Source organism: Propithecus coquereli, unplaced genomic scaffold, assembly GCF_000956105.1.
Source record: "Propithecus coquereli isolate 6110/MARCELLA unplaced genomic scaffold, Pcoq_1.0 Scaffold153, whole genome shotgun sequence".
NCBI classification, from domain to species: domain Eukaryota; kingdom Metazoa; phylum Chordata; class Mammalia; order Primates; family Indriidae; genus Propithecus; species Propithecus coquereli.
In genome coordinates this window covers 5,200,702-5,222,750 of record NW_012139747.1, presented here as the reverse complement: position 1 = coordinate 5,222,750, position 22,049 = coordinate 5,200,702, and the positions used below count along the sequence as shown (strand labels likewise).

General features: G+C 39.7%; 1 protein-coding gene across 1 annotated transcript in view; it reads left to right on the top strand.

Annotated features, from left to right (window-relative positions):
* KIF16B (kinesin family member 16B) overlaps window positions 1-22,049 on the top strand; it is a 244,576-nt gene that overhangs the window by 11,886 nt on the left and 210,641 nt on the right. The window contains exons 5-10 of the mRNA XM_012640496.1: window positions 867-1,009; window positions 2,477-2,645; window positions 2,830-2,961; window positions 4,081-4,256; window positions 10,812-10,877; window positions 13,833-13,892. Of these exons, the coding sequence (XP_012495950.1) occupies window positions 867-1,009; window positions 2,477-2,645; window positions 2,830-2,961; window positions 4,081-4,256; window positions 10,812-10,877; window positions 13,833-13,892 (746 nt within the window). The remainder of the gene's footprint in view (window positions 1-866; window positions 1,010-2,476; window positions 2,646-2,829; window positions 2,962-4,080; window positions 4,257-10,811; window positions 10,878-13,832; window positions 13,893-22,049) is intronic.

Here is a 22,049-nt window from a genome sequence, read left to right as displayed (position 1 = left end):
ATTTGGTTGCCTGACAGAAGGGGAAGAGAGGGCCCATGGGGTATGGAATGGGAGCCCTTTACCCAGTATAACTTCTGCGGCTTTTGACTTTGGAACCATATGAATGTTACAAAAAATTAATAAAATATTTTTTTAAAGTATTTAAAAAATGCTTTTGGGTTTTGCATAAGGTAGTGCTTTTACACTTTTCTTCTGTGTGCTATGACTAATACTAATGACGTTTATGGTAAGAGCTAACATTTATCCCAAATACCTATGTGATAGGTACACATTATCAGATAAGGCAGGCTGGGCATGGTGCGGTGGCTCACACCTGTAATCCTAGCACTCTGGGAGGTTGAGGTGGGAGGATCACTTGAGCTCAGGAGTTTGAGACCAGCCTGAGCAAGAACAAGACTCTGTCTCTATTAAAAACAGAAAAAGTTAGCCAGGTGTAGTGGCGTGCACCTGTAGTCCCAGCTGCTCGGGAGGCTGAGGCAGGAGGATTGCTTGAGCCCAGGAGTTTGAGGTTGCTGTGAGCTAGGCTGATGCCACGGCACTCTAGCCCAGACAACAAACAGAGAAACACTCTCAAAAAAAAAAAAAAAAAAAGAAAGTCAGGTAAAGCAGTTGAAGCACAGTGAGTCTAAGCAACTTGTCCATAACCGTGTAAGTCCATGGCTAGTAAGCAGCAGAGCTGGGATTCGATCCCAGCAACCCAGTTCCCACATTGCGTTATAAACCACCACACTGGAGAGGCAAGTAAGATCTTCAAACAGGTTGGCAGATTTGTAGAGTGGTGCATTATTTCATAGTGGGAAATTTCATATTCTGTTTACTATATAGTAGGGGGATTTCTTCATCCTCTCTCTCTCTTTTTTTTTAAGATTTGTCCAAACATTTAGTACAGAATTACGGTGACGTAGAAGAACTTATGGATGCAGGAAATATCAATCGCACCACGGCAGCGACTGGAATGAACGATGTCAGTAGCAGGTCTCATGCCATCTTCACCATCAAGTTCACTCAGGTAAGGGCAGCTGTGGGCCAGGCTGGCTCCGTCCCTGAGGTCTTTACTTGCTGATTAGCACCAGCTGAGGACTGATCATTGTTGAACCAGGAGCAGCAGCAGGTAAAGGTGACTGACTGTCATTTTCTTGTTAATTAGAGTTGAACATGTGCTGTGTGCCGAGTTTCTCTGTGGTTACAATCACAGTAATTTGAAGCGTCCTGATGTGTACCCTTAAGAAATATTTAGCAGGCTTCCCACCCTGTTCTAGACATAAAAAAACTTGCTCTGGGCTTAATTAAGCAAAAGTTTTCATTGTTGCGAGCTCTGTGGGAGATAATGGATTGCAAGTCAGAGCAGCTGGAAGCCAAGGTGAGTAACTCAGTGCAGTGCATTATCGCTCCATGGCGCTCACCTGGCAGTGTTGATTACGATTATTAGAACGATATTAAAGGACAGTGAACATTTATAAGTACTAACGTAAGAATTCATTATAATCGAGAGGTGGAGAGCATCTTGAATATGGGTGGCGGTTGTCGAGGGTAAATATTTTAACACTGAGGTCGGTAGAACAGATGAATGCAAAAATGTAGGGTCCTCGCAGGGCTTAAACATGGGCTGGGAGTTTGGTATTTCCTAACCCATGTTAACAGTTGAACACACCAGATACAAAAAGGCAGCATTTTATTAATGAGGGGATCAGAGATCAGGAAAATGAAAACATTCTCTGAGGTCAGTCAGAACAGCTCTTCTCAAATTCTCTGTATCTTGACCTTTTGTTAGACTCTTGCTTTTGATTTACTGTAGTTTAGTGGATTTTTCTGCTGCTTTCTGGTTAGTGCTTGATTAAGATATGACCTTCTCTAGTTTCTATGAGGTTTACATTTATATAAAAATATGGGAATTTGGGGTGGGGGAGCATTTTGGTTCAAAAACGTAAAACAGGTTAAAAGTCTTCAGAAAAATAAAATTTTGGTAGAATTCAGAAGCAAGTAATATGGTATTTAAGATTTCACATTTTTTGTAATTTGTGGAACAAGATGTTTTAACCTTGATTAATGATTGAATGATCTTTTATGTACTTGTCTGCATTCGTCATATTTTGGAGAGGCTTTGTGTTGGGAATGCTAGAGATTCTAGATGAGAATATAGCCAATTATTTGTTTGCTTAACATTTTTCTCTGTTGAGTGCCCCTCAGTCCCTAGTTTCCTGATTCAGTAGAGCTTTGTCGAGAATGACTGGGTGATTTGAGTAATGGACTGATTCTTCAGAAAATTTAAGAATCATATATGGTAGACTTCTGTTGATTGAATTTAATTTTGAAAGCTTTATAATCAGTATGCAGGCCAATAAAACAACCAAATTTTTTAAAAAAAACCCTACCCTGAGACATCTCAGTGAGGAGTGGAAAATAATTAGAATTTGTGTTGTAAACAACATCAGGGCCCTTTACACCTCTTCAATTTTACTTTCCTATTTTACCACAGGCAAAATTTGATTCCGAAATGCCGTGTGAAACCGTGAGTAAGATCCACTTAGTGGATCTTGCTGGAAGTGAGCGCGCAGATGCCACCGGAGCCACCGGCGTTAGGCTTAAGGAGGGGGGGAACATTAACAAGTCCCTCGTGACTCTGGGGAACGTCATCTCTGCCTTAGGTAGGTTTATACTTGCCTCCTGCCTCCTCTTTTCCCCCAGGTTACTGTATTAGGGTGAAGCAATTATGTCTAATGTTTGTGTTGCAAACCGAGGCAATATCCTCAAGGTTTTTTGATGCAAAATTAGAGGGAAAAAAACTTCACTAATTGTCCTTTCCCCCTCTTTTTTTCTTTCTCCCCACAGCCGATTTATCTCAGGATGCAGCAAATCCTCTTGTAAAGAAGAAGCAGGTTTTTGTGCCTTACAGGGATTCCGTTTTGACATGGTTGTTAAAAGATAGCCTTGGAGGAAACTCTAAAACGATCATGATTGCCAGTAAGAGTTTTAAGTTATTTTCCTGAGCATACAGTGTTTCCTATGAGTTAGCCATCAATATTTAAGTTTGAAGTGTCTAATTAGGAAATAGCACATTTTATATCTTAAAAAATAATGGTTTTTCTATTTCAAAAAAACCCACCTACTATTGTCCAGTCTATAGTATCATGTTATTGAGTTATGTAGCCTTGCCATGGTAGGGACACCGTGATAACGTGCAGAAGGACTCTCAGCTTTTTCTTGCTTAAAGTAGAAATTTTTAACTTCACTAAATAACTCATAGGAGAAACTCATTATAGGGACACAAAGTAAAAATAACCCAAATTTGTTTTTCTATTTAAAGCAATAAATGTAGAATTTAAGAATCGATAGGGAAAAAATGCCAATAAATATGACAAGTAATGCTAACGCTAATAACACTAATATACTTTATTTCTATATTTTGGCCAATTAACTGAGAAGAGGCAGAATAGAGTAAAAATATAGAAAGGAGAGATGAGGAGAACTTGAGAACCGTTCCCCCTTCTTTTCTCTCTGTGTCCTTCCCGCCCCCGATGTTACGCATCAACCATGGAGACAAGGGCCTGCCCTGGGGTGTACGTTCCATATGCAAATGTATAGTCACATAAACCTTAAAATTTGGTGGTGAGGGGGTAGGATTAACCAAAACTTCAAGAACAAAGAATTAACTGATCTACTGACTCTTTTAAAATATTATCATGTTCTGGGTTTTTATAGATGGTAGGCTTTGCCAGAACTTTAAAAAAATATTTTAATTCTTATTTAATGTCGAGATTACAAATAGTCTTGAAAACCTCTTCTTTCTATATTCTCAACAGAGAAAACTCCCTAACTATAGTGGGGTGTCTCATACCTCATTTTAGAGTCGGTCCAGTGGTTGATTCTAGACTTGAGAAGAGGAAAATGACAGTTAATTTGGTATTGTGAGCACTCTTTCCTATAAGTCTTAGATAATTTTTAATATTCACTACTGTGGCAATGAATATTTAGTCTATCCAATGACCTGGGGTTAATCTAACTTTTAAATTACAAACCAGCTTTGTGTTAAATGAAACATGGAGTACTGGATAAATTATTTTTTGAATTTATTCTTCACAGCCATTTCACCTGCTGATGTCAATTATGGAGAAACCCTAAGTACTCTTCGCTATGCAAATAGAGCCAAAAACATCATCAACAAGCCTACCATTAATGAGGACGCCAACGTCAAGCTCATCCGTGAGCTGCGAGCTGAAATAGCCAGGCTGAAAACGCTGCTGGCTCAAGGGAATCAGGTTGGGTTTTTCTGAGATTTATGGATAATTTTCTTTGAGTAATGGCATCTATTTCTAGATCTTAATGAGACAATTATCTCACTCATAGTATTGATTTGAGTAAATAAATGCTAAGTAAAGCTCCAAATGAGTTAGACGGTCCCTCCTTTACATCAGCCTCCTATTGGCCTCTGCATTCATTATGAGCTCAGTGTATAAGATTATATCCACTAAAGCTGAAATGATTAACTATCTAATAGTTATCAATTATGGATGGAAATTTAGTATGCAATAGGTTTAGCAGCATAATCTCCTTTAGTGGGAAGAAATTGAGATGCTTAGAGTAATATTTAAAATTCTACCCATGCATTTTATGACTTTAAAACGTATTTTAACAGAACGAAAGACTTGTTTGAATGCCTTTCTGAATCTTTGTATCGTATCACCCATTATAGAGGTGGTTCTGGTAGTTCAGTGACATGTGTGTCATTATACCTGTGGCCTGGCTGAGGTGCTGTCCCTGGGGCCTTGCTTGGTTGATGAAACGGCCTCAGTTCAGGGTCCGTTGGGATTCTAGCAAAGAAGCCTTGTCATTTTGTATTTTTCACAATAAACTTCCTTATAGCCTCCACAGTGTACATGCAGAGTTACAGGCTATGAAGGGTAGTGTGAGTTAAGTTCTGGTAGGCTTAGGTACTGCTGTGAAGGAAGGCCACCCTTGAAAGAAAATCAGGGATAGCTTTTTAAATGTTGAACTTAGATTGGAGTTAGAAATAAAATAAAGATACATTTCCTCCCATTTTCTTAACCCATGAATGGATGTCTTAAGTGTATCCTGAAAAGAAAGACTTTTCTTTAAATACAGCGTGGTCTCTCTCGCACAGTGCTTTTCATGTAGGATTATGTGGCACTTGAAGCTCTTGACATCCCATAAGTGGTTTGATCTATGAAAATATTGACAGGATGAAAACGTCACTGAATTTCCTGCGTCTTGAAATACACCTGTCAGTTTCTTCCCACACGACGGCGGACAGGAGTTGGATAGGATTTGTTTATTGCACTTAAACAAATCTCCACATACATTTTGCTTTATGATGTGAATCTTCCCTTGTGTGGAAGGAAGTTGTCAAATGAACAGTCCAGCTGCGTGTGATGTTATCAGGCCCTTACGACATCAGCCACAGTAGTCACTTACACAGCTTGTTATTGGGATCTTTTTTCAGTGTCTTTGAAGCATTATTTAAGGTAAGCCTTTAGCAATGATTGATAGGATCACTCAAAGTACTATCTGTGAAGGAAGGTATTTGGAAAATTCTAGTGCAGCTTCTTGTACTTAACCTTTTACTAGGTTAAGAGAATGAAAGAAAAAGAGATGATGCTTTTTAAACTAAACTGAGGAAATCCTTGAAAGAAGCCTTATTATATGGACAGAAAAACTTCTATTAAAACTTCTATAAAAATACATTCTTTTTGAAGAATGTCTTCAGAAGTATTGGTATGCCAAATAGTTGCCTTGTATTATATTTTATGGTCTTTTTTCTTGTTTCTTTTATGACCTAAGTCCACTGCTATACTTAAGGGAGTTTTTTTTGTTGCTGTAGTTTTGGGGATGAGGATGAAGTAGTTAAGTCTATTTTAGAACACATTGAAGATAAAATTTTTTTGGTAAACTTAATACATTAAAATATAAAAATGGAAGTCCAATTTAAAATAATTTATCATACTGTGAAACTGTAAGTTATTTTGAGACAATACAGGCTTATCCTAAATTAATTAAATTTGTGATGCTTAATAGAAAAAGCAGCTGTTCTTAAATGTTCATTAAACCTCTCTGTATCATTTTTTCTGAGGACATTGTTCTATTCCTAGAATATTCTGTTCTACATGCTGCCATGGTTCACTGAGAATGTTATTCAGATAAATCTAAGTTCCATTTCTAGGATTATTTAAGCACAGCTAAATAAAAATCAACTCCTACTTTTAATAATTTTATGTATTTGTCATTGAAAAATGTCATGTGCATCAGGGCACAGGTTTTTTGTTTGTTTTTAAGAGATAGGTTCTCGCTTTGTCTCCCAGGCTGGAGTGCAGGGGCACAATCATAGCTCACTGTAGCCTCGAACTCCTAGGCTCAAGTGATCCTCCTGTCTCAGCCCCCCAAATAGATGGGACTACAGACACATGCCACCACACCTGGCTAATTAAAAAAAAAAAAAAAAAATTCGTAGAGATGGAGTCTTGCTATGTTGCTCAGGCTCCTCTTGAATTCCTGGCCTCAAGCGATCCTTCTGCCTCAGCTTCCCAGAGTTCTGGCTTGAGCCACCAAGCCCAGCCCTAACAGCACAGTTTTGATAAAGCAAAAGATTTTGATTTCTTTCTCCCACTATATAGATATATATGTAGTAGTTTACATATATGAACTTTCTATTGAAGTGTTACGTAGGTCTAGAAAAATTGAAAGTTAGACACGTACAGTTTAGTGAGTTTTCACAAGCTACATTCACCCATCTAACCTGCACCCGTCTTAAGAGACAGAATATTACCAGCAACCTAGAAGCCCCACTAATGCCTCTTTTCAGGAACTACCCACACTTTCTCTCAAGAGTAATGAACTACCCTGACTTCTAAAGACATAGTTTTTAGTTTTGCCTGTTCTTGTTCTTCATATAATGGGTCATTCAATACTTACCTCTTTGAACTCATTTCTTTCAGTCATCATTGTGTTTGTGAGGCTCATTGATGTTGCATGTAGTTGCAGTTCCATTTATTCTCACAGCTGTATTGTGTTCCATCATATAGCTGTGTCCCAGCTCATTTATCCATTCTACTTTTGATGGGCATATGGGGAGGTTCCTATCTGAGGCTGCTGTGAACTTCATTCTGCATGTCTTTAGTGAACATAAAGATGCATTTATTAGGCTTATGCCTCAGAGTAGAGTTGGTGGGTCAGAAAGTATATATATGTTCAGTTTTAGTAGATACTGCCAAATAATTTTTTAAAAGTGGCTATACCAATTTATAGTCCACCGTTAATATATGTAAGTGCCAGTTCTAGTTGCTTCAGATTCTTGCACACACTTGGTATTGTCCAGTTTTTATTGTAACCATTCCTATGGATCTATATCAGTATCACAGAATAATTTTACTTTGTACTTCTCAGATGATTAATGAAGTTGAGCATTTCAATACCTTCTCTGTTCAAGTGTTTATTCCCTTTATTATATTTAAGCATATTTTCAGATATTTCTGCTTTTAATTTGGCAGAGAGAGAATGTCTCTTGACTGCTTCGTCTCTCTTGAATGTACCTGCAGATAAGTAAATTAAACAATATAGAAATAAAATAAGCAACAAAGGAAGCAAAGAAAACAATGGGAAAGAGAAGATACAAGTAGAATGAATTCCTCATTTTTGTAGCTGAAGTCAAAAATAAATTTTAAATAATAGAAGTATCATTATGTGTATACTTTTAAGGTAGGCACTGCATCTCGGATAAAGTCGCAAAGTAAAATGCAGTTATATGGTGTTTGTAAGAATGGGCAAAGGCCTAATTCAGGGGGAAAGAAAGAGGTGCGAAACAGCATTACGTAGGCTTAAAAAAGAGTACTTTATCATAACTAAGAGTGCAGTTCACAATTAAAATCAGACATGACATCAGTTTTCATAAAGGAAACAACAAAACAGTTGGAAATAGTAGGAGACAGAGCCACACACATTTGGCACAGAAAATTTTAACTCTTTTCATTCCGTGAGAGCTCATTTAGACAAAAGACATCACATATTTATATAACATGCTGAAAATTTTCTCCAATCAGTGTAAACCAAGAAAAGATTGCAACTCATGCAACAAAAAGACTACTTTATTTTCTATGAAAAGAGCTTCTATAAAAAAATAAGAAAAACACACAACCTAGCAGAAAAGTGAACAAAGAATGTGAGCACAATTCTTAAAGAGTTTCAAATGGCTTCCTAAGTGGATGAAAGTATGCTCAATGTCATTTGAAATACAATATATGCAGATTTTAAGAATAGTGAAATGATATTAATATGTGTGTGTGTGTATATATATATGTGCGTATGTGCATGGATGCATCAAGCAGTGGACATGGGTATTTGAATGCATGTAAATTATCCTCAAAGTTCTTAAAAAATAAGATGTCCTTTTCACCTGTTTGATGAGCAAAGATCAAAAAGCTTAATTGTGCAGTGTGTTGACAAGGGTGGGAGGCAAGAGGGGCTTATATATGTTCTTAGTGAAGCTGATGTTACTACACTTTTATAATAGTGTTATTTGAGGTAGTGTTACTCTTGGTTTAACGACATGTGAACTTAATCTGAATATGATTTAATCCTAAATGTTTTTCTTCTAAAGAAACATCTTGCAAAGAATAATTATAATCGAAAATGGTTTACTTTTACCAGAGATTTCTTTAAAAAGGACTTAGATAGGTCTTTCTTAACATGTGATTCAAAATAATTTTCCAGGAGGGCTGGTGGTCATAGCCACCTTTGTGTATATATTCAATGATTACCTACTGAGTCGGTAACGTGGTAGAAATATTTCAGCTTTAATTACAGAAGTCCCAACAATGGATTCTGTAAAATTACCCACGTTATAAAGGGCTTTCTAATTGTTCTGAAAATTGTCAGCCATATATAAACAATGCAGTCATACTAACATCTGCCACTTTCATTTCTTCAATGAAAAATATTTATTAAGTACCATCTGTGTGCAAGACAACATGTTTGGTGCAATGATACATTGTAGTAATGTGTTAACAAAGCTCCTTTTTTCTTTACTGAGGATGGATTTGACCTTGGGTTAACTTTGTGGCTTCACTCTTTAGAAGTGGGATGCCAGCTATCTAACTAGGCATCATGTCTAATGATAAAAATGACCCCTAATTGGCGAATTGCATCTGGATTAGGATGAACTATATATAAACTATAAATGCCAGCTGAGAAGCCATAGCTTTGAGTTTCTCTGAGGGCAGCGACTTTTGTAACTGCCCTTGTAGGGACCCTGAAAATGTGTCCTTTGTAGGGACCCTGAAGGATGTGCCTTGTTAAAGAGATGCTGGGTCCTGTGGACATGGCCTTCTGAATCAGGGTGGCCTCCTTGTGAATCTCACCCCTCACTATGAGGGGTTACTCAAGAGGGACAAAGACAATAGCTCCTGGACACCTCTGCTCACTGCCGTGTAGGCCGTCATGAGGACCTTGCTCACCAGGATGAACACCTGTGCTCCCAGCCGGGCAGCTCTGCGTTCTGTTGAGTACACAGATGCCAAGCGTGGCTCACAATAGTCTTCTTAGTTTGAATGTTTAACTGAGCCTAAGAAGGCTGCCTGATAAATGTTTTTGTTTGAATAGAAATGGGAAACTAAATAGTAATAAAAAAAATGCAGCCTCTGGGGAGGACAACTTGGCAATTAAAAAAAACATACATATCGATGACTCATAAATTCCCCTTCTGGGAATTTATTCTGTTGATAGAGCCATGCATGCTGTAGGCAGTTGGCATAAGGATAGTCGTAGCATTGTTGGTAAAGAAAGGTTAGAAAAAAACTACCTTTATGTTAATAGGAGAATACTAATATGAATCATAGAATATCCATACAGTGGATTACTATACAGTGGAATTGGAATTGTTAAAAAGAATGAAGTAGTTTTATTTTTACTGAATTTTCCCCAAGATATATTGTTGAGTGAAAACTGCAGTATTCAGAACATTGTTTTTATGCCACTTATATTTAAAAACATAACAAAAACGTACTTGCATATGACTAGAATAACTGCAATTCTACACAACCAAATTGGGAAAGTGTGGTTGCCTGTGGGTGGGGAGGAAGACCCCTTTTCCTTCTTCTTCCTGATGATATCTCAGGCAGTGGGAAGGGTAGACAGAATAGGAAGCACTGTGCCTTACCACTCTGGCCAGGGACTAAAGTGTCATGAGTGCAGTTGAAGCCCCAGCCTGGTTTCATCTTGGTCTCCTGTCTCTGTTTGCTCGTCCCTCCCAGCTCTCACCTGATTGTGGTATTTATCATCCTCACGTCAGTCTTTACACTTCTGCCACATAGGTAAGGAACCGTCCGCATAGATTGTAGTGCCGCCATGTCGTACATGGAATACCATCCAGCTGTGAAAACAAATGAGTTTCATTTGTATATATCAACTCAGATGAACCTCAAAAGCCTGTGGCTGAGCGAGACTTAGTCATCATACCTTGTGAATTTTATACTTTGCGTATATTCAAAAAGATGAATCCTTAAGATCTAGGGATTTAGGTTGTGTTTGATTTTGGTAAAATGTCAATAGGTCACATCTCTTGCTTTGCTGATTTGTATTGCAAATGGAGGTTTACCAGGATGTCATGGTTTTGAATACTATGAGATATGTATCCCATATAAAAGACTTGGTGTTAACACTTTTTTTTGGAGGGGTGAGAGCATTACTTTTTACCTTTATCTAATAGTTTCTGTGGAAATTTTTGATAATTTACTATATTAATGGAAGAATCCTCTAGGTCATTGCTGTTTATTAACTACTGATCTCTTTTACCGTTTATATTGTAGATTGCCCTCTTAGACTCCCCCACAGCTTTAAGTATGGAGGAAAAACTTCAGCAGAATGAAGCAAGAGTAAGTGATACTTTGACTTGTTATTTTTTTTTAAAATCATGACTTTCACTAGTACTTTAAGTGCATGCTTTTTAAGACTTACTGTTTGAGACTCATTTTCTTCCTTTATTATTACACTTAGCCTCCCCCACCTCCCCACCCCTCGGTCATTTTTAAAGAAGCACAATGGTAGACTTTTCTGTATTACATCACATTTTCTGTGATTTAATGGATGGGATTTGTCTGGCATATGATGGTTAACTGCAATTAAATTCACATTCAGACCCTCCTGACAAGGCAGTGAGGCCACTTGGGCCATCAGAGTAGCCAGGGGTGCCGGGTGTAGGGAGACTGTGTTCTGCATTCCTGAAGCTTAACGATGACCCCCGTTTAGCTCTTTGTCATCCTTTTACTTTGTTACCAGTGGGAAGAGCAGCACTTGGCCAGTCTCTGATTACTCTAGGGAGGTGCTTAATTTATCTTAAGCTAGATGAGATTTGAGGCCAGGAGAGTGGCAGTGAGTAACCAGAAGAGAGAATAGCTCTGGATTTGTTAGACCTGAAGCCAACGTGTGTGCTTGTGCTTTGGGAAACCAGTTTCATGGCTGACCTGGTTCTATATTATTATTATTATTATTTTTAAAAACCTGTGAAAAGAGAAACAGATATTAAGAACAATTTTAGGAGTGGATTTTGTTCATGGTGCTGAATGGTTAAAACAGACTAAGAAAAAATTAGATTCTGTTGGTAAAAGCTGTTTCAAGAATATACAGTATGGAAGATAAAAATTGGATTGTAGTTAGTAACTTGTTGACAAGTCCCTGGATAATTGTGCTGATTAATATGCTGATAATAGCATTAGTAAAAACATTAATTTCTTAATCCCTATTTCTTCGTGAAATTTATTAGTGCTTCAAATTCTAATTTTGAATGCTATAATTTAAGATTATATGTAGATATAGTCTTAAATTGTTTCTCAGTAATAATTTTCATGAATACCTAACAAGTTAATAGAAACCAATAAACATATTAATTTGAATGTATTGTACATGCTGTGACAGAAATGACTGCCTATCTTATTGCTAACATTGTCTAAATTTTCATTTAGTTTTTTGCTGACCTTTTTTTTGTTTGCAATCTGCTTGATTATAAATCTCATCACCTGATCACGTTGTTAGAGGTGGTATCACCTGTTCGCATTTTTGTTAATGTTTTAAATGAAGATTATTTGACTTAAATACAATGGTAAAATAAATCCAAGGCGTACTTATTTTTTAAAGCTAGAATTATTTGACCGAATTTGAAAAGGATTGGTTCACTCAATTTCTTCAGTGAGAACATATCTGTTGGCAAAATGCAGAATCATTTATTGTTTCTTGCTTTGTGTTCTCAGATAAATTGCCAGTGAGAATCCGTTAACTGGTTAGTATAAATTAGTGCATTCAATATGCTAGTCTTTTCCCCTTCTGTAGGGAGGAAAGGCATAAGAATATTCCCTCTCTGAAAGAATTTTCAAAACAAAAAGCCTTGAAATCCACCAGACTTTTACTGCTGTCTTATAAGAGTCTGTGTGGTTGGTGTCACTCAAGTGATGAAATGAAGTACTGGAGTATAGGACTGTGGTTTCAGAGAAATCAGCAAAAAACAAAATTAGGTTCTTTCAGTCCTGTTTCTTTTGTTTCTCAACAAGAAGATGATAGATTTTAACACCAATGCCTAGTAAAAGAAGTGACATTGTTTTAAAAAAAAAAGTTAATTTAGAATTCTCAGAGTCTTATTTGAGGTAAATTGAGGAGTAAAAAGTAAATTGAGGAGTAAATTGGTGGCCACGAATGACTGAATGTAAGTGGCTGAGAGGTGTCTGGTTTTCCTCTTGGATAAACCATCACCCCAGACCCTCCCTTTCTTGTCAATAACAAATGTTTCTTTCACTAGTGTGCTGACCCGAGTACCCTTTCCAATTACTGTCCTTCATGGCATACAGTAGTGGGAGTATAGGCAGGTGGATTCTGTGCATACATTTTGGCCTGCTGAAATAGGGACGCTTACTGGGGAGGGTGACCAGTAGGCTTAAGTGGGACGGTGCCTGCTGCCGGGAGTAAGGAGGTGGCCGGCATGGTGAAGGTGCTGAAAAGAAAAGGCTTGGAAGGGATGAGTTCTCCCCTTTCTGCAGCTACTCTCTTTCAGCCCTAGGTATATTCCTTTACAGAGAACACATTTTTCATTCCTTTTTTTTCTATCTCTCAATTCAAATATCACTTTTTGCTTCTTAATGAATTAATCACTAGGATCATCTTAAAAGTTTTATGAAACTAGCAGAATATTTCCATTAACTTTTACAAGCAATTTCCAACTGTGCTGTGATCAACAGTTGGGGATATTTTTCTCCCCTAAGTTATAGCAGACTGGAAAGAAGCGATTTTTATCAAGCATTTTGCTTTTACTAAAAGCAATTAAAGAAGCACCTTTTTAAAAAAAGATAGAATGAGATTTATAAACCCTATTAATTAGCTACAAAAGCAAATTATCTCCTAAAAAAAACCCTGCAGCATCCAAGGTGATTTAATCACCACATCTAATTAGAAAGGAAAATAAATCACTATTTCTTAGGACATAAAGTGTAGTCAGGAAAAAATAACCCATTTAATGAGACATTGTCATACTTGAACTCGTAATTTTGGTTAGTAATCCGAGGAAGCAGCTTTTATTTAAGTACGCCATGAAAAAGACTCTTGTAAAATTCTAGGCTAATTGACAAATTTCTGTCTGTTCTTTCCGTTGCAATAACGTAGGTTGTAGGATGAGATCAGCTTATTTGATTTATATTTGGTGATGGTTCTTTCCGAGGTAGAAATTGCTATCTAATTAAAATTATAGGACATACTTTCATGAGCTATTAGAATTTGGAAACTTTCTAGAAGAAAAGCATAAACATTTTTGTAAGGAGCAGTCACATATGTTTATTTTTCTTTTTTAGGTTCAAGAATTGACCAAGGAATGGACGAATAAGTGGAATGAAACCCAAAATATTTTGAAAGTAAGGACTATAAAAAGGTGTTTAGTTTTAATATGTTGGATTAAATAGGTAAAACTCCTTTTTTTCTCCTCAAACATGGCAATTGTGTGCTTTGCTTAAGGTAAAATTGGTGGAGCCGTTGAGTGACTTTTGTGGGATGGGGGTTCTGGTTTGATTTTGTAGAAATGGGAAAGGAGGCTGTTAGACATTAAACCGTGTGTTTTAACAAGTACAGGTTATGTTGATATTTAAGATGTTTGCTTTTACTTGTTGGAGGTTTTTCCATTTTTGACTGAGCACACATTAAAACTGTGTTTAACGTTTAAGGACATCCACTTTGTCTATCTGCTTTTGTTAAAGCCAGTATAAAAGCGATATGTTAAATGAAAAAAAAATATTTCCCATGGCAGTATTGTAGAATATGCTTGCATATCATGGCCAAAGTTCAGAAATTTCTAAACTGGTAATTTCCTATGATAATGTTTTTCTGTGTGTCTCAAGGACTAGACTGGGATGGTCTGCATTTCTAGCAAGACTCACCATGAAGGGATGTCAGTAATAGCCTCCATTTTCATGCTTGATGCTTCAAAATACAAGTTTCTTTTTGTTCATATTTTCTGCTGAGTCAGTAGAAAACCTCTGTCATCTATTGAGGGTCATCCACACCAGGTTTGAGGTTCAGATTCGAATTGTGTGCTTTGATGGCATCTGGCTGACTTTAAGCCTGAGGAGAGGTGATTCAGGGGCTGTTGAATCTGAGGTTTGTTTTCGAGGTCTGCTGAGGTGAAACCTTCCCAAAGGAGTGAAATCTCCATCTGACATTGGTGAGGCTGGCTAAATGAGGTTTAACTAAATGACTTGGGAGAACCCTAACTTGGATCCCCTGCACGTGAAAATAGCACCCCCAATTACTCTTGCATAGGGGTACACTTCCAAAGGCCTGGATTCACCGCTGAGTTCTGCGTCTAACAACTATTTCAGAGTGCAGGGTCAGTGTTATGTTACGTAAAGTTGTCCTCGTATAATTTAGGCAACGTGGCCTGCTCTGGGGGTTAAAAAGGCTGTTTCTCATGAGGTCAGAGGTTGTGCTGAAGTTTTAGATGGTGGTGGGGCGTGATGGTGGGGAGAGATTCTTTCAAGCTACTTCTGCGCTGCAGTAAGTGAGGGTTTAGACCTTTCTTTCCCCTCTCTTGATTATAATGGTAATACCACATTATTTTGAAGTACTTTAGCGTTTCCTTTGTTGAGAGATTTTTGTGCAGGAAACAGAACAAGGACTTCACTCATATTTCAGAAGAGTCATGTGTGGAATAAGCTCGCCAAACATGTGACTTTTTTTGCTGTTTAAGTTGCATCCACTCTACGAGGTGATGCTGCAGTCCCTGAAGCCCAAGTCGTTTGACTTTTCATGGCATGATATGGCTTTCCTCAGGAAATTTGCCACAGAAGGAGGACGAAAATCTGTTCCGTTTAAGGAAAAAAAGAAATAGTTAGCTATTTGAAGAGTCATTAGCATGCATCGTGCCCGTTAGCACAGGAGGCAATGCAGCAAGAAGTTGAAAGATTTAAGCCTCATCTCTTCTGCTGCTGTGGTGGCATCTCTCCGCGCACTGTCTGCTGCCTCCGCAAAGGTGTCCACACCAACTCATGGTGGCGAGACCCCTGAACAAATCATGCTTTTTCTCATAAGGTAATTGTGGGCACAGAAGCTAAATCCTCCTCCAATTCCAATCCTGCTTTTTATAAATCTAATTATTTTTATTTTTTATGACTTCAGATGAGAAGGAAAAGATGTGATCGGTGCTAGGTATTAAAGGTTGTGAGAAAGGCAAATGCTATTTCGATTTTTCCCTTCTCTCGACCTTGTAAATCCATTTTAGATTTCTCTGCTGGTATTCGTGCTTTAAGTCTGTAGCCATTTTCTGCTCACATTTGATATCCTAAGGGCCGTCTTCAACTCTTATTAGAAGACAGTGCCTGAGGGCTGAGGGGAAGAAGAAGGCTACTCAAATGCTGTTTATGAGAACATTCTTTAGAAGGTGGTTGTTACTGGATGGGTTTGTATCTGTGCTTTGTGTGATCCTTTTCCGTATTTCTGCCGTATGTGTTTCTATCAGTCAATCATTGTTCCAGTAATCCATAAAACCCACCCAACTTGGGTGGGTTGCAACCGCCTATGCCATATGCTTATATTTCCTGTGAGTTATGAGACTTGAGATTAGTTTACCAGCATACATACATCCTGAAGGAGGTACTGCAGGTGTAGGGGAATCCTATCACATAGGAGGAGGAGTCTAAGTCAGTGTGTAGGATAAAGGGCCCTTAAAGTCTCAATTACTCTTGAAAGTTCCCTAAATTTCCCTGAAAGTCACCACATCCTAAGCTCCTGGATGCTCAAAAACAAGGAGTAACTTTGCTCCTTTCTTTTTGTGTCTAGTCTGTGGTTTCTCTTGCCCTGAATGAGCAGAATCTAAGGTTCTCCTGCGTGAGGGTGGAGGGAGAGGAAAGACCGTTGGGTGGGCATAAACTCCGCTGCAGGCTCTGTTTTCAGCAGAGCTCGTGGCAACGTGGTGATAGAGGCTGGAGCCTCTGCCTTTGATGTACAGAACTTGGAACTCGGATCTTAGGCTTTCGTTCCCTTTGTGACTCACTGGGTCACGACACTCATCCGGAACTGGCACATATCCTAGTTCCCAGCTTGGAAATCGCAGTGGTTGGCAACCTCTTTCTTATATCCAGGTTAACAGGGTAAGAGATCACACAAAGTGCTGAGTTATCTTGGAAGTAGTTGACAGTAGAACATGTGTTTATCTTGAAAAGGCAGGTGTTAGGCAGTTAGGTTGTGACAGAGGGTTCTGTTATCCTCCATACCATACTCTGTGTCTCCATTCTCTTGCTTCTTAATCTGCCTTCCTCATTCATTAATCTTCATTTTCTAAAGTCTAAACTCCTTGCCTGGCCCCAGAGGCCCTGATCTCCTCTTCAGTTTCCTCGGCCATGTCATAATCTCTCTCTGCCCACCACCCTGGCATCCCTGCCCCGCCCTGCCTTCTGGCTGGCTGGGCCCTGCATGCCCCGGGGCACTGTTTTTTGTTTGTTGGTTTGTTTTTGTCTCTCCTGACCTTTGCTGATGTCACTCCATCTTTTAGGATGTTTTCCCCTTCCTGTGCCTGGGTCAGAATCCACCTTGAAGCCCTCCCTGATCTCTCTTCCTGTCCTCCACGTCCCAGTTAGGATGAATTTTGTTTCCTGCAGCATTTGCTTTTACCTCTGTACAGTACCCATCATCATCTGAATTAGGTGGTATTGGTTTCCCCCTCTGTCTGCCAACTCTCACACATGGAAGACAGGAGCAGGATCTGGCCAGGGACTGTCTCTGTCGTTCTGTGAGCCAGCTCCTAGAACATTGCTACTCACAGAGCAGCCATGCAGTGAAAATTTACGGGATTAAGTTAGTGTCAAGAAACAAAAATAAAAACCTTTGTATAAATCTGCTAGGGCTGCCAAAACGAAATACCACAGGCTGAGGGGCTTAAACCACAGAAATATATTTGCTTACAGTCTTGGAGGCCAGAAGTCCAAGATCAAGGTGTTGGCAGTGTGGGATTCTCCTGAGGCCTCCCTCTGTGGCTTGCAGATGGCGCCTTCTCCATGTCCTCACGTGGCCTTTTTTCTGTTTGCCGGCACCCCTGGTCTCCCTCTGTGTGACCTAATCTCTTCTTATAAGGACACCAGTCAGATTGGATTAGAGCCCATCCTAACAGCCTTGTTTTAATCGCCTTAATTAATTAATTTTAACTTAATTAAAGACCTTATCTCCAAACACACTCACATTCTGAGGTACTAGGGGTAATAGGGCTTCAACACATGAATTGTGGGGTGGCACAGTTGAGCCCATAACAACCTTGAACCGTGCAAATCTGATGACCGGGTGGGAACAGGGACAGGGCGCTTGGTGCAGGCAGCATCCTGCGCTGGCCGTGCCCCTCCCTGTGTGTTGCATTGTGCTGTTCTCATTCCTGCTCAAAAAGCTCATATATCACTCTGTGTTCTTCTTGGAGGGAATCTAGCCCAATTCCTTTTGATTATAGCTCAGTGCCTCACTTGGGTCAGTTAGATCTTTGCTGTTCAAGGTGTGGTTCATGGACCCGCAGCATCAGCATCATCTGGGAGCTGGTGCGAGCTCTCAGGCCCCACTCCCGACTCCCTGAATCCGAATCTGCCCTGCAGTACGAGCCCCAGGTGATAAGTTCGAGTGCTGACTCAGATCCACTGAGGAAAGGTGGAGCAGCCTTGGGCTTCTGTATGATCGGATTTGTTCTTCCCCTTCTGCCCTGCCCTGTGTTGTGGGGGGGCTGGCACCTGTGGGAGATTGGAGAGAGAAACCAGACTTGATTCTTCTCTGGGGCCCAGCTCCCACAGTGACCACTGGCCCATAATGGTTGCAGTTCTGCCTGGTGACACAGCCCTGGTGTCCAGAAACACCCCCTGCTCTCTTTGCGCCTCCTGCCTGGGAGTGATGCTGCTATTGCCAGTTTGTGGGTGCCCTCACTGTCCCCAATGGCTTTCTGGCTCTTCCTTCAGTTGAGTAACCAATTCCCTGTACTTAAATACTGAAGTGGTTTCTGTTTTGTGCTTAGACCTTGTCTAATACCCAAGTGTGCTCCACATTCAGTCTCTGGACTGCACTGCCAGCTGCTCAGAACCTGGTGTGTCCACATACTCTTCCTCTTTTTTTGAGTCTTTCTTGTCTCTTCTAGAATGCCGCTCCGGTGTGATTTTCATCTTGGCTGAATTTATCTTAAAATGCGATGACTCTCAAAGTTAATGTGGTGATAAATCCAGCTTCTCCAAGCCTTGACATCACTGGCTTCCTGAGGCCCTTTGTATCGGTTCCCCTGTTGCCCAGCTACAAAATTGTGCTCATTGCACAGTGCTCGAAGTGGCTTACAACATGACTACTCAGTACTCCTTGCATGTACCTTCTGGCTGGGCTTTTTACAAGTCCCCTATGTTTTATTGCTGATGAATTTTTTTCAAGTGATCCTTTAAGAGGCGGAGTCCCAAAATTCTTTCTCTACTCCCGAGTTCTCTTCCTACCCACCACCCGCCAGTCTTTATGCCCCTTTTGGGTTTATCTTCCCTGCACACATTTTGGTTTCTCTGTTCCAGCGTTTTATAAATGGTTAAAGAAAAATGTTCAAGGTATGTCATCTGGCTTCCAAATAACTCCTTGAGCTCTGTGCTCCAAAATAACTCACAGACAGTTTGGACGGCAGCACCAAGCTGGCAACCCTCTGACAGATGATGTGGCAGAAGGGAACGATGCCTCTGTGAGTGTCTGTCCAGAGCAGAACTGCAAAGTGGCGCTTGCAGCCCTGAGAATGCTCTCTGTCTGGCTCTCTGTCTGACTCCCTCCAGCATCGGTTATTATTCTCATTTTTTAATAAATAGAGTCTCTTCCTTGCTGAAAACATATCCTTTGATTGCTCCAGCGTTTGGCTGGGTTTGGTGTTTTCATCGCCCTGCACAGGGCTCTGTGGCGCTGCAGGGGGAGGGGAGAGGAGGAAGCAGGCGCTCACGTGCAGGCGCCTAACTGGAGAGGCTTTTGCTTGGAAAAGCAATTTGTATAAGTTGAATTGAAGTTGTCTTTTTTTTTCCCCCAGACTTTAATTATGTAGAAATTTTAGGTATCTTACACACAGTTAACAATTAATGTTTGTTGAACTGAATTTGGAGGATGGAACATATTTGGGTCCATGTGATGGTGGGATCCTAACACAAATGGTTTAGGTTTAAATTGTGCCGGTGTCTTGATAGTCCCTTCTGTGGACTAGAAGCAGCAGGATACTATGAGCCCATGACGGGAGGACAGCACACTGATGGAGGAGATCTTTGTACTCTTGCAGAATGTTTTGACTAATAGGAAATGTAGGAAAATGAAGTTGGGATCCTTTTCTGGCCTAAGGTTTTCTGAGTTTCAATTTCACGGAGAGGCATGCTCTCAACCAACTTATTTCTGTTTTATAATAGAATCAATCCACTGAATTTTTTGTCTCTGGAAGATTATGGCAACCTATAAAAGATTTTTTCCCTGGCTGCCTGCAGTTTTCCATTTCCTGGAGGAGACGTGTGTTGGGAGTGTAATGGATTTGGAAGGAACACTAAAAACCGGGGCTGTTTCTCAGCAGGCTTGTGGCAGGTCAGGTTTGTGGAACAACCTTCTTGTGGTCTTCTGGATTCCTGCTGCCCAGGGCACCGACTGCTCTGGTTTCTGGAAAACCTACAAACAAGGCATGAGAGACACAACATTTTTGTGACCACTCTCCTTTAAATGCAGTTCGTCTTGACTTCTTCTCAGGATAAGAATTGAACCTGGGGGCAGGTCTGGGGTAGAATTTTATTTATGGACATCAATTCCCCCAGATTTTAGGTTAAGGAGGAGATACCTCTTTAAGCCATGGGTTCCCTGCTTCCTTATCAGCAATCATTTGGACATTTGATGGTTCAAAATTCTGAACTGAGACAGCCACACGTACTGTTTATAGTTAGTTACCGCCATTTTAAAAATACAAAGTATTGTCTCTAGAGCCCATTTGGCTACATGGAGATAATATATTGAATTTTCCAAGCATTCATCCAAGCAGAGATTGGCTGCAGTGAGAATTTTAGAAGTCGTTGTTCTCTTCCCTTTGGTTTTTGTTGTAAAAATGGAGTTAGTCCAACTCAGCACCTGTGTGTTAGTGCAGTCCATGCGCAAGTCTTGCCCTTAGGATGTCAGTGACTTTCTTGTGAGTTGCATTTTTGAAGTTTTTAAAAACTTTATTTTCAAACTTTGGAAAACTTTTCAAACTTTTTGAAAGCTTCTTTTGGCAAAGAAGAGCTAAAAGGTGGTGAGCATCCTTTTGACATACTGACATTCTAAAAAACTAGGATTGCTGCCTATGTTGATAAGGAAATTCCTACCATTACCGTAAGTTTAAAAAATATTCTCCCCATGATCGAATATCTTTCCCAGCTTGCCTCAGTTTGTCCCTCCCTCCCTGTCTCATTAAGCACATGTGTACTGAGAGCATCTTACGTATTAGACATAGTCCTAGGCACTGGGTATACTCGGTGAGCAAAACAAAAAAAATCCTTGCCCTCGTGGAGATTACGTTCTAGTGCTAGAAGACTTTTCCCCACACTTGGGTATTCTTTTGTAAAGCTCCCATAGTCTTGTCTAGTCTAGTCCTCTAATTTCTAATAGAACTCAAATACGTTTGTTGATGAAACAATATAGCCCTGCTCCCAGACTCTCTGATGTTTGAGGCCTGAGATTATGTAAAATGAATAAGTCTTACTGTTTGAGTTCCAATACTTTATTAATTACATTTACTTGAAAAGGTAACTTAAGCTAAATGAATACGTATATGTTTATGTGCACACATGTGTGCACGTGCACACACACACACACACACACTCTTAAAACACTTTGAAAAGCCCTTGAAACATAGAAAGCATTTTATAAATTTGCTTCCTTAGGATATAAACTCCATGAGGACACAGTTTCTGTTCACTGCTCAGTAGATCCGAACGCTGAGTGACTGCATGGTTATAAAGGCCCTGCATGGCTGTTGTTTGGAGGAACGAGAAAGAAGACAACTTGTGTCCCTGGATATGGGAGGGAATGACATTTGATCATTCATGCTGTTGAAACTATCCATATGCCCGTCATTCCCTCTGTTGGATTATAAACTCCTTTAGGTCAGGGAATGTATTTCACTCATCTTTGAATCTCTTACAAATTCTGGTGTCTTGTGTATTAGTTCTTTATAACTAGGAAGTGTTCAATGAATAATTGTTGAACATGTCTTGTTTTCCCATTTCTGAGACGTTTCAGGACAAGTTTAAGGACTTTGCTATAGAACAAACTGCCCTAAAACCTAGTGTGTTCAACAGATTGTTGTTATTTCCCATGATTTTGTGGCCCATGCTGCCTAGGTGGATTTGTCCTGCCTGCACTCACGCCCAGGACGGCCTCACTCACATGGCTGGTGGCTGGCTCTATGTCAGCTGGGGATGATTTGGCCTTGTGTCTCTTATCCTCCATCAGGTTAGGTCTCAGGGGCCTACGAGTGGCAAGAGAGGATAAGCTCCAACATCCAAGCATTTTTCAAGCTTTCACAGGCATCTCAT